This window comes from Ctenopharyngodon idella, chromosome 3 (assembly GCF_019924925.1).
Source record: "Ctenopharyngodon idella isolate HZGC_01 chromosome 3, HZGC01, whole genome shotgun sequence".
Classification (NCBI taxonomy): Eukaryota; Metazoa; Chordata; class Actinopteri; order Cypriniformes; family Xenocyprididae; genus Ctenopharyngodon; species Ctenopharyngodon idella.
Genome location: NC_067222.1, coordinates 45,550,329 through 45,566,210, shown reverse-complemented (window position 1 = coordinate 45,566,210; position 15,882 = coordinate 45,550,329). Strand labels below are relative to the sequence as shown.

At 39.3% G+C, this 15,882-nt stretch overlaps 1 protein-coding gene across 8 annotated transcripts in view; it reads right to left on the bottom strand.

Moving 5' to 3' along the window:
- Nucleotides 1-6,446: 6,446 nt before the first annotated feature.
- Nucleotides 6,447-15,882, bottom strand: part of LOC127508280 (galectin-3-binding protein A-like) — a 41,632-nt gene continuing 32,196 nt past the window's right edge. For 2 of the 8 annotated variants that reach the window (XM_051886040.1, XM_051886044.1), the window contains exons 4-5: nt 12,780-13,041; nt 6,447-7,733 (exon numbers count right to left, since the gene is read on the bottom strand). In XM_051886040.1, the coding sequence (XP_051742000.1) occupies nt 6,698-7,733; nt 12,780-13,041 (1,298 nt within the window). In that variant the 3' untranslated portion in view covers nt 6,447-6,697. Of the gene's footprint in view, nt 7,734-12,779; nt 13,042-13,473; nt 13,606-13,692; nt 13,897-14,167; nt 14,494-15,882 lie in introns of those variants that run through there. The other 6 variants (XM_051886034.1, XM_051886042.1, XM_051886036.1 and 3 more) reach the window with 5 other exon arrangements.

Below are 15,882 nucleotides of genomic sequence, written 5' to 3'. Positions count from 1 at the left end.
TCCAACATTTGCCTTTATGTTTATGAAAGTTTATGAAAGTATCACTCCACAATACAATAGCAAAATATATAAGTATAGTATTTTTATGTTACATTAATCAGTGTCTAGCACACCTTCCTAAGAAAAGGATATGGACCAGAAGACATTGCAATTACTAAATGATATTTAGACAAACTTAAAGAAGTTCCAGATCTTGTGCTCTTATTATTTAAGTTATTTTGTCATTAATGTAAATAAACATGTACAAACAATATACTTGCTCTTGTGAATTTATTTTGATGTTAATTACATTTACGAACTGTTTCTTTAATACCGCGTGGTTTATATGCATGTTGATGCTGACTGGGCTGACATTTTTGACACACCCATCAAACAAGAGAAACCGTATCTCAAACCCGTTGCACACTGTTTCCAGGAAACATGTCGTTCAACCCGGAAACCGTAGCAAAATGTTGCGCACCGGTTTGAGCTTGAACATGCCCCACGTTTAACAAAGCAATGTGAAGCTTCAAGCTTTCATGACGTTCTCGCGGGTGTTTCATGTGAAACTCGCGCGAGAACTGCCATCTGTTTTTCTGTCTTGTCTGTTTCTCATTATTATTATCTGTTATTCTGTGTATTTTGTTTTGAGTAGTAATTAATTTTTCTTACAAACACTTATCGTTTCACTTCAGAAAACATTGATTCATTCATTGGCGTCGTATGGATTACTGTAGTTATTACTGTGTGTGCTGTTTGATGCTTCGACTTTTAGGAACACATGAGCTTGCATTATAAAGCATTCCCAGAGATTATTTATTTTTCTAAAAAACTTTGTTTGTGTTCATCTGAAGAAGGAAAGTCATATACATTTCGGATGGCATGAGGGTTAAAGATGAGTAAATGTTGAGGATATATCTGGGTGTACTGTATTTTCTTATAATACATACAGAATTTAAAGAAAGAAAAAGTAGAAGAGGAACAGGAGGAGGAAGCCAAGCAAGAGAAATGAATAAGAAGTGTTGTAAATCTGTTTTGAAATAAGTTGTTTTTCAAATAAAGGTTTCCAAGTGATGTCAGATTGTGTGTATGCATGTGTTTTTATTGTACTTACCCTGTAACTACATGAAACAAGAGGGTAACAAGCTCCACTTTAATTTACAGCCCGTAATGTCATACTTACCCTGCATGAAACAAGAGTATATTTCCCCAGTATTAAAAAAATTGCAATATTGTAGTTTTACTTGCCTTGAAACAACTCAATCAGCATATTTTCCCAATAAAAACAAAATACTGTGTAAATGCATTGATATGTAACCTACACCGTAAGTTTTTAAAAAGCCTTTATATATTTGTACACTATTATTACAAAAAGGTGTGCAGTGTATGTTCTCGCTAAATTGCTCCCAAACGTAAGATTGTTGTCTATGATAATAGTATAAGTACCCCTTAGTTCTAAAATAATTACAGTATAAATAATTTGTTATTTTCCTGGTTGTTACCCCTTTATTCCCCAGACTTTACATATTGTTCCCCTATACTTACACATACTTAATTTATAGGTACACTATAATTACTTGAAGTTACGCTGTAAATACATTGTAATTACGCAGTACTTTCCAGGCTGTAATCTAGGGTGTTACCGAAAGTCATATAAACCTAGAATGGCTTGAAGGTGAGTAAAGCTTGGGCTAATTTTCATTTGAAAGTGAACTAATCCTTTAATAACACATAACATACTGAACATGTTGGCTATATGAAGCAGATGATATGTGTTGTATTGTTTTGCATGGTAAAAGATATATGTAACATGACAATGAGGTAAAAGCTGTAGAAACTTTAGCCTTGTGTAATAGAGTATTTTTAATGTTTTTTAATCTTATATTTCACTACAGGTAAATGCTGCTATGTGATTTACTAGTACTGCATATATAAATTATGTAAATTATATAAACTCCACTGTTACTTTAATTTTCTATTGCATGAAACAGTAATATTAATTACTCAGCAAATTGTATTGTTTAAACATTATGCAAAAAAAAAAAAAAAAAAAAAAACTTACAATGGCGCAACATTAGAGAACAACTGAACCTTCATATGAAAGCCCTGATAAGAGAAGTGATACTAACTAAGACGTGTTGTTGGTGACACTGTTGTAGTGAACTTTTAAACATATATTAAGAAATACTATTGAAATACTACTATTGAAATGACAAGAATCAGTAGGATTACTATCAAAGAAAACCCCACTTTATTTTGACAAAGTTGCAAGAAGATGCAGGAAGACAATATTGTTAGTTTTTTTATTTTATTTTTTAAACTTTTAATTTTGAAAATGTAATTTCAATCCAATCCTTCAAAGTATATCTAGAGGGGAAGGGTGTTTAAGTCACATCAGCTAACCACTGAGGTGCCTCAGGGTTCAGTGCTTGGCCCGCTCCTCTTCTACTCATTCAGGGACAAATAGCTTTTACTGCTGCATCAATTACATGTAGCTTTACCTGACATTTCAGCCTAACGACACCACAGAGTTTGAATGAATCTAGACTTGTGGATTAAAGAGCACCACCTCCAATTCAATCTTTTGAGACTTTTTGTTATCTCAGCCTGGGTGATAACAGGGTCATGCACTATTCAAAATTTAATTGAAGACAAACTTGAATGTTGGCTTAACAATGTCATCTTTGAAGGTTTATAAATTGATTAACTGATGCATTGAAGATTTTATAGATCTTATAACCAGACAAATAGATATAATGGAGCAGGGTGGAAAAACACTTCCTCGTATGCCATTTTGATGGGTGTGGTACATTCAATTAAAGCTTACTCTTCTGAATTGAAAAGCAACCAGTTCTCAAATTCTGATTTTTCCCCAGGCCCAGCGTCATTACCATACGACACTGAAAACAATAATGTCATCCAGGTCAGCAAAGAACCTGTGAGTAGTGCTGGTTAGTATAACTTTACAAGCCACATTTCTATTAAGTTATGCAGATTTGTGCTTTACAACATAGTTGTCATCTCAATGCTAGACTACTGAAATGCTTTGTTTGCCAGCCTTTTTGCATGCTTACAGCAATGATACTTTCGTACTGAATCTAAAAAATACATTTTGCAAGTCTGTGTTCAATGCTGCCCTTTGCCAACTGTGATTAAGCAGCACTACTGTATGTGATACAAGGCACAAAATCACATTTCACATTCACTATCTGCTTACATCTTTTAACCATTATTGCATTCACTTTACTTGTTCTAAGACAGCAGGTGGGTAAAATGAAACACTTTATACTGGATATGGCTACTTTTGAATGCCATTATTCGTGAAAGATTATTTTTATAAGATTATATTTATATTTTACAATGTAAAATATCTGGGACAAGGGTAGAACAATAAAATATGTAGATAAAAGACTTTTGAAAAGTAGCAAAAATAAATAAAGAAGGTATGGTTAAAAAAAAACAAAAAAAAAACTTCCAAGTCAGTATTAATGTTTTATTAAAAAATAATTCCATATTGTTCATATAGTGAGCTTATAATGTGTTGACTGGTTATTTCATTCTCCAAAGCAATATCTTATCCAGACATCAGAACTGCTCTCATTATGGAAAGAACAGAATTGCGCAACTGTGATGCGAGTGTGGTTTTATCAGTGTCGTTGATATGAGACGTCTCATTGTCTCAAGGACTTGGCGAGACAAAATTACAAGTTCTAACACAATAACTAGTTACTTAATGTATTTCTCAGACCAGCCTTATCAAAACAATATTAGTCATTATAACAGTAACTCTTTTATTTTTAAACTCTCAACAAAAGCTCTTTTGAATCTAAACATGTATTCATGTATTCATGTATTCCGTCTCTGAAATTTGTCATGGTGCGCTGAAGAGTTCTCTACATCCTTCATTCTAACATAACTATGTGACCTGCTACGGGAAATCTTCAATCTGCTTAGTCACAAGAGCAGTAAAACACATGTGATGCTGCTCATTTGTGAACTACAGTAAACTAGTCCAGACTTGAAGACTTCTATCAGACATGTTTACAAGAGTTGTATAGGTGTTTTTATGATCAAAGGGAATATGTTTAGAGGAAATTCCTTTATGGAATTTGTCATCAAATATATTTTAATGGATTTCTTACAAAACAGAAAAATTGAAATAAATCTGAATGCAAACATCCAAACAAATTACAATTGGGAATTCTTAGAGCACTAGGGGAAATGCTTCCCTTTTGCATTTTTTTATTTATTTTAATTTTAATACAAATTCTATACAATCAGCATGTGCTTAGTCAAAGTCCTGAAGTTATGAATTTGAGAATTTATTAATATTTTGTATATCTCCCCTTAAGCTTATGTTGAAGATCATGTTCTACAGCATGATTTGAAAATGTTCCAAAGAGCATTTTATACTTCAGTGAAAGTTAGAGTCTGACCTTTTGAAAGTTTTAACATTGGCAGTATAATTTGTAATTTGCTTTTTTACTTTTTTTTATTATAAAACTTATTTCCAGACTCAAAATAAACTTTGAATCCCATATTTTTAAAGTGGATACAGAATTTTGAAGTCTGTGTATTTGTTTTTGTCTCTGGTGTTTCAGAAAATGTTAACTAATCTTAAAGGGATAGTTCACTCAAAAATAAAGATTATCTTTATAATTATTTACTCACCCCCAAGCCATCCTACTATCTTCTTTCTGACAAACGTGTCAGAAAGGGGATTAATGAAGGCCTTCTAAAATGAAGCGATGGGTTTTTGTAAGAAAAATATCCATATTTAAAACTTTATAAAGTAAAATAACTAGCTTCTGGCAGACGGCTGTACGCATAGATTTGCGGTGGAAGCGTAACCCCTGACCTGACGCATGACTTAATGACGAACGTGGAAGCACAGAGGATAGAGCAAAACAAAACACATGGTCACAAGTCTAAAACAAGGAATTTTAAAGAGAAATGTCGGAGGATTTTAATATGAGAGAAGATGAGCTTGAGTTTGTTGCACAGCTCTATTTGTTTGAACCGCGAGAAGCGTCTAAGCTTACGCTACTCCTACATCCTGCGTTACTCATTTGGCGCAAGTCAACTTGCACAGTATGTGTACAAAAACCCCATGGCTTCACTTCCGAAGGCCTTTATTAGCCCCCTGGAGCCATATGGATTATATTTTTGATGAATGGAAGCATTTATTTTGGGCTTCAAAACACACCCCTGTTCACTACCATTATAATAATCGGAAGAACCAGAATATCCTGTTCAATCTAGATTTTTAGATTCCATAACTGCTGGCCCTGATCTATTCTTAATTTTGCTTGTGAAACTATGTTTTACATTCTGAAAATATGGTTCCAGTAAATTGAAAATTACTTTAATGATTAAATGTCCTAGTTTACCAATAACAAATTAATAACACAACAGGGTACTGGCAAAATTGGACAGCATTATGATTATATCAATAAAAGAAAACAAGAAATATTATGAAAATATATGAAAATGATTCACTGTTGTATTGCATATCAAAATATATATCAAAATCACAAACTTTGTCATTTCACTCACTATAGGACACCCACTAAAATGACAGAAGTACAGAAAAGCCCTTTGTGTCATCCCATAATGACTTAGGATGGTTTTAGAATGACCTGATTTTTATTTATTGAAGAATGCACTGATAAGCCAAAACATTATGACCAGTCACAGGTGAAGTGAATATCGTTGATCATCTACTAACAAGGCCACATATTAAGGTCTGGGTAGATTAGATGGTAAGCAAACAATCAGTTCTCATAATCAACATGTTGGATGCAGGAGAAATGGGCAGGAATAAAGATCCGTTTACCTGGGAAGTGATGGCACCAGGATCACTGTGGGACAATGACAAGCTGGTGGAGGGAATTTGATGCTCTTGGCAATGTTCTGCTGGGAAACCCTGGGTCAGGCCATTCATGTGTACATAAATTTGACATGTGCCAACTATTTAAACATTGTTGCAGACCAGTTACACCCCTTCATGACAATAGTGCTCCCTGGTGGAAGTGGCCTCTTTCAGCAGGATCATGCACCCTGCCACACATGGTTTGAGAAACATGATGAAGAGTGCAAGGTGTTACCCTGCGGCCTTCAAATTCCCCAGATCTTAATCCAATTGAGAATCTGTGGGATCTGCTGGACCAACAAGTTTGATCCATGGTGGCACCACTTCGCAACCTACAGGACTTGAAGGGTCTGCTGCTAACATCTTGGTGCCAGATACTGTACCTTCAGGGCTCTTGTAGAGTTTATGCCTTGGCGGGTCGGCACTGTTTTCACAGCAAGCGGAGGACCGACAGCATATTAGGTAGGTAGTCATAATGTTTTGGCTCATGATTGAGATGATTGAGCTTAATCAGATTTACCACTTTACCAGCTTATGATTTCTTACTAGCTAACCAACAGCATAGCAGAATATAATAAGAAAACTGCAAAAGAAATTATGAACATGCTTTTTTATTGATATTACGCAATTTGACGCAAATCAAACATGGTTAATGTCTAACAATAATGATTACATGAAATAATCAAAATGATTAAATGAAAACCCTTCACTTATTTTTTAAAATGATCATAAACTGACATTGAACATTAAATGAAGATTAATCATGATTTCATTTGATTGAATTTAATAAAATATTTAAAAAACTAAAACAGTGGCAGAAAATGACCTGATGTCAACAGTGTGCAGTCAGATATACTCTGGACGCACCACAAATCTAAAACTGTAGTCATCAGGACAGGGGTTAGGCAGACCCATTCTGCTGTTGGTTGGAATCACTGCCATGTCGTTTTTGAAGTCTTGGACATGAAAGACATTGTTTTGATTCTTACAGGTGAGAATTAACCTGTTGCTGAAGCGAATGGTGTTAGCATAACTGTTCTGATTACCATATCCATAAAGCCTTGCAACAGGAAAAGAATCACATGAAACACCATAGCCAGAGCATTCCTGAACAGTAAGAAAAACCTGTGCTTGCCACTGGACCTTCTGCTCTTTGTAAAGAGCACTAGGGTGTGCAGGAGTGGAGAAGGTTTGGATTCTGTTATTTTGGCCATAGTTGTAGTGATAGTATGGGTAATTGATGGTTGTGTCATTGATAAAAACACTAAACCCATCAGCAGTGTAGATTCTGGGCAGATAATCATTACTCATGTTATCCATTTTATTTCTGATCTTAGAGAAAGGAAGAGCATTGAACTGAAAACCGCTGAGCAGACCAGTTAGGTACAATTTCTCATGATTCTGGTGGAGAACACTTGAGGAAAACTGTATTTCATACAGCTTATCCACTGGGATCAAGAGGAAGCGGATGTGATTCAGGAGGCTGACCTGTTTTTCTGAACTAATTTCATCACCTTTGTCTTGGATCCATCTCTCCAGAGCTTCAAGAAGTAAAGCTTCATCCTTCACAACCAGGTCTGAGCGCTGCAGCAGAGCGTCCATCATGTAAATTGTGATGGTGCTCCACACTGGAGAGCTTATGAAGAACTCACAGTTCCAGGAAAGATACTGAAGGACATTTTCCTGCAGAACAAGGTCACCTGTGCGGACGCCATACTCGTACATTGATACCTGTGTCTGGAAGGTGTTGTCTTCAGGAATGAGTGAAGTGAAGACCCTGCCAACATCCTCCATAAGCTTCTTCACTCCAAAGATAAATGCCAGCTGATGGAGACATTGAGCTGATGTGATGGAAACATCAATCTGACGTGTGTACAAATACCTGAGAAAAACAGATATTATTAGTTTCAATGTAGTGTGTCATTAGTTCTGACTGGTGTCATTCTCAGGAAATTGTGTCATTTGGGCCAAAAAAGGAAAGAATTCAGGATTTTTATCATTTTGTTGAAAAGGTTACAGCAAAAACATACAAAATCATATTTTCCCACCTCTTTCTACATAGGGGAACATATCTCCACCTGTGATTAGATTACTGATCAAATATCGGGTTTTCAACAGCAAGGTCCAATGATAATTGTGACGAGCAGGGCGGGCGAGAGCTGTGAGGGAACGGCGCGAGGCCTCGAATCTCTCACGGAGGAGCTCCGGAAGTCCTCGTCAAGCAGGGCGTTCTATTGAGAACTATGTTACGGATTTTCTCTGTTTCATGGATCATGCACCCTGGGACGAGATTCAACTAAAAAGGTGTTTTCTTTTTGGATTGGACCATGATCTTGCTGAACTCATGCCCTTGGTAGAACACCCTTGTACACTATATCAGTATATTGACTTTATTTTGTTTCTATGTGGATCCAGCTTCATGGTGAGTGAGGCTGAGGCATATGCCAAACCTGAGCCTCTTCATGTCATGTCTGCCACGCCAGCGCCTGTTCACACCATGCCTGCCACGCCAGGTCCTGTTCACGCCACAACTGCCACGCCAAGGCCTGTTCACACCACGCCTGTCATGCTAGGACCTGTTCACGACATGCCTGCCATGCCAGGACGTGTTCACGCCAGGACCTGTTCACGCCAGGATCTGTTCACACCATGCCTGCCACGCCATGGCCTGTTCATGCCATGCCTGCCATGCCAGGTCCTGTTCACAACATGGCCTCCACATCAGAGACTCTTCACAAGATGGCCGCCACTCCAGAGTCTCGCTCCAAGATGGCCGCCACTCCAGAGTCTCCTGATAATGCAGCGCTGACCATTATGGTCACAGCCATTTTATGTGTATGGGCTGCACACACATCGGCTCCAGCCCCTGACCAGCGTCCAGAGGGGACTCCAGCCCCTGACCAACGTCCAGAGATGGCTGCCACGCCTGAGCCCTCAGCCGAGATGGCTGCCACGCCTGAGCCTCGCCACGCCCCGGCTGCCACGCCCGAGCCTCGCCACGCCCCGGCTGCCACGCCCGAGCCTCGGCACGCCCCGGCTGCCACGCCCGAGCCTCGCCACGGCACGGCTGCCACGCCTGTACCTCGCCACGCCAGGGCTGCCACGCCTGAGCTTCGCCACGCCACGGCTGCCACGCCTGAGCCTCGCCACGCCACGGTTGCCATGCCTGAGCCTCGTCACGCCACGGTTGCCACGCCTGAGCCTCGTCACGCTACGGCTGCCACGCCTGAGCCTCGCCACGCCATGGCTGCCACGCCTGAGCCTCGCCACGCCACGGCTGCCATGCCAGAGCCTCGCCACGCCATGGCTGCCACGCCAGACCCCCCTCATGTCATGTCTGCCCAACTTTCCCCTAAAGATTTTTTTGGGGGGGACTTTGGGTACCGAGCCCCGGCAGATGCCACCACTACTCCATGGTCTAGACCCACCATTGCTCCATGATCCAGGCCCACCACTGCTCCAAGGTCCATGTCGGCCCATGCTCCATGGACCAGGTCCGCCCATGCTCCACGACCCAGGCCCGCCATTGTCATGCCATGGACCAGATCCTGTCCCCCTGCACGGGCCTGGCCCTCCATCCCACCCCCAAGACCGCCTCCGCTCCACCACCCTCGGGGACTATGTCTTGTTTTGGTTTATGTTGGGCATTGGGAGCCACCCTTCAGGTTCATGTTTATGATTTCATGTCTTTTATTTTGTAGTTTGGTTCATGTTGCTTGTTTGTGTCATGCTTCCCTTGCTCCTCATGTTCTCCCTTAGTCTATGTGTCATGTTCTCATTGGTTGTTCATGGTCATGTGGTTTTCAGTTCTGTTCTGTCATTGGTTCCCTTGTTCCTTGTGTCACTTGCTCATTGGTTGTCTTAGTCATGTGTTCACTTAGCTCTTGTATTTAAAGTCATTGTCCTCCCCATGTTACTGGGTCGTGTATTGTTAATGTAACCCTGCTGTCGGTGAGTGTGATTGTTAAGTCTGTTCTTTGCCAAGTCAAGTCTGCTCATTGTCAAGTCTGCTCATGTTCAGTTCAAGTTGGTTGCTTTCTTTGGTGTGTTCACTTTGGATAATTCAATAAACTGCACTTGGGTTCATCAAGCTCGCCTTCAGTTTGGACTGGAACGTTACACCCTGTTATAGTGTGTTTATAATTTATTTATTTAATTTGTCACACAGTAGTGTCAATAAGCCTTGTAACAAAAAAACAAAAAAACAAAAAAAATCTACCTAAAATAAGAGAACAAATAATCCATTATTTTTTTCTTTTGAAATGATATTGTTTTGTTTGTGTGGGGGATGGGCTAAACCATTATTTTCCAGTTTATCACTGTAAAGCTGCTTTGAAACAATCTGTATTATATATAGTGCTATATATAAAAAAAGGTGATTTGACTTGATAGGGGCCAATTAGGTAACAGCTTACCCCATCAAATGAACCAATCTGAAGCAGGGGAGTAAAAATTTAATAGGGAGTAAGATTTCCATACAACACAGGCCGCAGCGTGTTGGACTGCGAAGTGGTTGTAGCTGGTGGCTACAACATTGTTGTGTAAAGCTTAAAATAGTCTATCTAAAGCAGGGGTGGGCAAATTCAGTCCTGGAGGGCGACTGCCCTGCAGAGTTCAGCTCCAACCCTGATAAAAACTCACCTGCCTGTAGTTTTCTAGTAATCCTGAAGGCACTGATTAGCTTGTTCAGGTGTGTTTGATTAGGGTTGGAGCTAAACTCTGCAGGGCAGTGGCCCTCCAGGATCAAGTCTGCCCACCCCTGATCTAAAGGCATGAATATACTACATGAAAAAGTCTATCCCAATAGACTACACAACTTTTAAAATCTGAACATTAGACATCATGCACTTAATGTTAATGTTTACAGAGAAAAACTGGGCATCATACACTAAATGACTGACACACTATGAGAATTTGAAGTCATTCCAAACACAACAAACTCACATGGAAACATGTGCCTCATTATAGGAGATGCATGACAAATGAAAACAATAGGTGTTCTAAAACTGGCTCAAAATATCAAACATGTTAGATCTCCTCTGACTGAATAGAATCATAGTCTGAAAGCTAAAAATCAGAGAATGGCTATCGTAAACTATGTGATTTCTGGCTTGCAGCAATTAACGTTAATTCGTCTAGACTGCAAATCAGGGCAAAAATCAGGGTGAAATTCCTAAATGTCTCTGGTTACTCATGTAACCTCAGTTCCCTGAGATGAGGGAATGAGACATTGCGTCAGTAGCTTATAATATGGGGGAAACCAATTTCTCTGATAATACTGAAGCCGTTATAGAATCACGTTAGTGTAACTACACTTGCCAATGATGTAGAGGTGGGCTCATTCACTATATGAGGCAGTGCCAATCGCCATTGCCTTAAAGTGAAGCTTGTGAGAGACAATAAGCAAAGTAACACAGCAACAACTGCAATGTCTCATTCCCTCATTTCAGTAATCGGTTTTGGTTCACTCGACATTGCACCAGTAGCTGATGTTATGGGGAACATAATGAATCCTGCAGTGTTACAGCGGAGGTCTAGCCCATGCCTAAGCAGAGTTTTGACCATACAAGTGCTTCACAGTAAGGGAAGACACATGAAGAAGCTCAGTAATATGTTTGCCAATATGAGTATGTTAGCACAACCACCAACATACACAATATGCCTTGTTAAGGTAAGAGGTGACGGCATCAACCAGACAGCAGTAACCATTACCGGACTTGGTTGAACATTGCAGTTGCAGGGTACACACCAAAAAAAGATAGTCAAGATGTTGGCAGCTTCATTGCATACGTCACAGCAGTGTAGTTAGCAAATGTAGTTGAACACTACACCAGAGTACAAAGAGGGCAGTGCTCCTGTGCACATGAACCCGATAAAGCAGTGGTGCACTGGCACTGTCTCACACAGTTTTGGTTATAAGCCTGTGTAAGGCTAACATTCATGCTAGTCAGTTGAACAAGGCGGGATCACCTGTTTTACTGTGACATGCAAAAGGGTCCTCCCGCAGGGCTGTGAGTCCTGTCGTCTTGCTCGGATGCTGCCCTGGAGATTGCATCATCATCCTCCTCTGGCACACCAAAGGAGACTAGACAGCAGGCTCCATTGCAAACATCACCGGGGAGGCTGGTTTGGGAGGCTGAGAGGCATGTGGACACTGAGTCGGCATGAGCTCACCACTTGACTCTCCATCTGCTGTGGGACATCGTAGCTTCTTCCTCCATGACTGAGAGATGGTGGCAGAGGAATCTCACAGCAGGACTTCAGAGAGAGAGATCATTGCCTTGGATTAAAGCCAACCAAGTGTGGAAAGTTTTGATGCTCATTTCATCACAGTGAGGGCTCCTGGATGGCTCTCTCTGCATGGACATGAAGAAGACACAGCTGTTGTGCCCACCTAGGAGCTCCATCAGGCCTGCGCAGGACTTGCATTGCTTGAATGCCATCTTGAGGATATCCTGTAGATGTGCAAGGAATTGTCCTCTGATGAGGCTCTCATCAACGGCAAGGTGAGGTTGTGTAGGCTTCTTCCAAGACAGAGTGCTGTCTCAAAGAGAAAGATTGTGACGCAATGACGATCTGCGCCCCTTAATATAGAGGATGAGCCCGCCTCTGTTTTGCACATTGAACATCATTGGCCAGTGTGCTTACACTGGTATGATTCTAAGCTTCAGTATTCTCAGAAAAGTGGTTTTCCCTATAGCATCAGCTACTGACAGCTGCATCAGCTTGCCATCAAGCAGCAAGAACTTGTGTAAATACCGTTTTTTTTTTTTTTTTTTGCAAGGTGGGGCTTATTTTACTAGATCCACAACATTAAATATTCCAGTTTATCCCATTCATTGTACTAACACAATAGGCCACCAAAGACACCATTCCAGAGAATCACACAGAATAAACGGAGAAAAAAGTGTGGTCTTAAGAAAGTTACCTGAGAAAAGCAGAAACATGAGGATGGCACGTCTGGCTGACATCCACTGTGAGGTTTCTGGACTCATTTGTTATGTTTAGTTCTGGATAAATCATGAGGATCATACTGTGCACACAAAAAGTTAATTCTGCCTCTTCACGGAGGTCTCGTACATTAATGCTGAAATCACAACCATCTCCACTGTCAAACAGAAGACCAAGATCATCAGACAAACCCAGACTGTTATCCACAGAGAACTGACGATTGCTGGTTATGTTTGTACCTGCAAAGAAAGTGTATTAAAACAGATTAAAATGTTCCTCAAGTTCCTTAAATTTGATAAAAAGCCATGGTTAAAGCATGTTAGAAAAAAAAAAAAGAAAAAAAATTCAGTGGATAACTAGTCGATTAGTTTCTGAGTTTTAGCCAAAAATGTAGGCTACATTTGCTTTTTATAGCAACTCCTTGTGGCCAGTTGACACAAAATCACAAGCAAAAATGGAGAGGACACGCTCATTCAGTTTTCAGATATTGGACAACTCTTTTTTTTTTAATGACAGTGCATGAATATTTGCCTATATCCTTGCTTTCATTAAAGAAATGTCATTATAACCATAAATCTGAACTAAAACAAGTGAAAAGAAATATGCAGTATCACAAGGCTAAATCCACAAGCAAGAGTTGTAATTTCTGTAAGATCCAGCAGATGTCTTACCAGTCTCACAGATTACTCCTGCATCCTCTTTATGTGTGCAGTCAGTAACACCCCAGCCTTTGAAGCTGCATTCAGACAATAAGCTCTCTGAGCCTCTACAGTTCATGTCATCCAGCCAGATTGGACCAGAACCTCAAAAGTATAATAGAACAAATTTAAGACTATTGTTGTTATCACAATGTGTAATGATCAAATTCTCTGACACACTTTGCACCATACCTTCACCATATTGTCCTCCAGGAGCAACTGATATCGCTCCAGGGAAACCCATCTGACGACATACCACTTGCGCTTCCTCCAGGTCCCATCCGTCATCACAAACTGTACCCCACTCTCCATCATGGTAGATCTCCACACGACCAGATGAAGGCAGATCTCCGACAAGCCTCACTCTGCCCTCCCGCTTAGGCTTTGACTGCTCATCTGCCGCAAGCGATAAACTTGTTTATATAGATGGTTTATGAAAAATTGCTCAGAAACAACAAACAGAACAATTTGTAAAATGAAGAAGATTTTATAAAACAGAAAGATCAGATTAGCAGCTACCCTATATTTATAGGAAATACATTCTTATAATTGTAAATACATGCATTTTTGTGTAAAAAATATATATATAGAACAGACAAATGCTTGCGATATAGTGCAGGTCATATTGTTATTCAAATTTAAAGCAGTGGTATGTTCAGATACTAACCAAACAGTGTCCAACGCTGTGCTGACACATGTAAAAACAGCAAAGTCCATACAAGATACATGATCAATTGCTTGCTGGAAACTCTTTAAAACAGCAAATTAGGATGAACACAATCCAAGAGTTCTTATGGAAAGACTAACAAATCCTCTTGTCTCTCATCTAAATATCTACACAATCAGGTCAAGCATTGTGAGATAGGTATCACTTACATGTTCTACCACTGTCCAATCAAATTTGAGGACTACCTTAAGTTTCACTTCATGAGAAAATAAAACCTGGTACACTTGAGTAACTGCAGTGTGCATGTTCAAACAAAACCCATGAGTAGCTTTAGGTATACAGCAATAACAGTTCACACAACGCACAGAACAGGTTCTCAAGTAATTTCTGAGCATGTGTAAATAAAACATCTATGTTCAAATAAAACTGACTGTTTGCTTTTGCATTGCATTCATTTCCACGAGAGCATTTGGATCCTGGGTGTTGCCATTTCAGTGACTTCTGTGATTAGACCTGGCTTTGAACCAGACTTGAGCATGACACAGCTGAAACATAGCATTAACTTTTGCTGAAGAAAAAAAGATTACATTTACTTTAAGTTTGCATTTATGGTCACATATATTATCAAATGAGGCTTTTGCTTGCAGATGACTAAACATTTTTGGATTGGAACAGAAATTCAAGAGTTATAATACTTTAAACAATTTGAAATTTAAATCAATCGGTGGGGAGTAGACAGCATGAAGATGAATGACAGAGGAAAAACCCTGGGTATATTAATAACCACAGAAAGAAGGACATTTCTTGTTGCCAGTTCAGCATGCTTGAGTGTCCGTTTACCACAACTGATGTGTGAGTTGATGAATGTTTAAATGAAAAAACATTTGAAAAAAATTGTGTAAATTAAATACATTTATACAGTACTTGTAGATTGGGGGATTCATTATCTCAAGATTAATGAAAGAAGTAGACATTATTATGTGCAAAAAAACAACAAAAAAACAAAAACAAAATAAAAACATGTATGTCATAGCGATGGGAAGATCAGATGATTTTACTGACTTTAAATCTTGCTCAGAAAAATGAACTAATCTTTAATCAAATCCTTTCCTTTATTTCATTCATTTGAAAAATGAAAGTAGTTAAAATGTTAAATGAATTTGTAATATTCCATAACATGGTCAAAGATGCAGTAAGCGAGTTCTGAGAAACATTGTTGAACTTGCACTGATATAGCAAGATATTTTCTTCTTTCTGTATAAATGCATTTATGTACTTCATATTATTCAATCTCTTAATCTTTGGCAGAAGAGAGAAATTAACCTCGCTGATTCTCTCACTAGACGTGAATTACAGTTTCTCAATGTTTCAAGACATGTGAGTGGCTGTTCGCTACTCATGTCACACTTTCACATGCACACGCTTCATGAACTCAGGATCAAGAAAATCTTAACTAATCTTAAAGGGATAGTTCACTCAAAAATGAAAATTATCCCATGATTTACTCACCCTCAAGCCATCCTACTATCTTCTTTCTGACAAACGCAATCAGAGATATATTTAAAAAAATATCCTGGCTCTTCCAAGATTTACTGAACGGGGTATGTGTTTTGAAGCCCCCCCAAAATGCATCCATCCATCATAAAAATAATCCATATGGCTCCAGGGGATTAATAAAGGCCTTCTAAAATGAAGCGATGGGTTTTTTGTAAGAA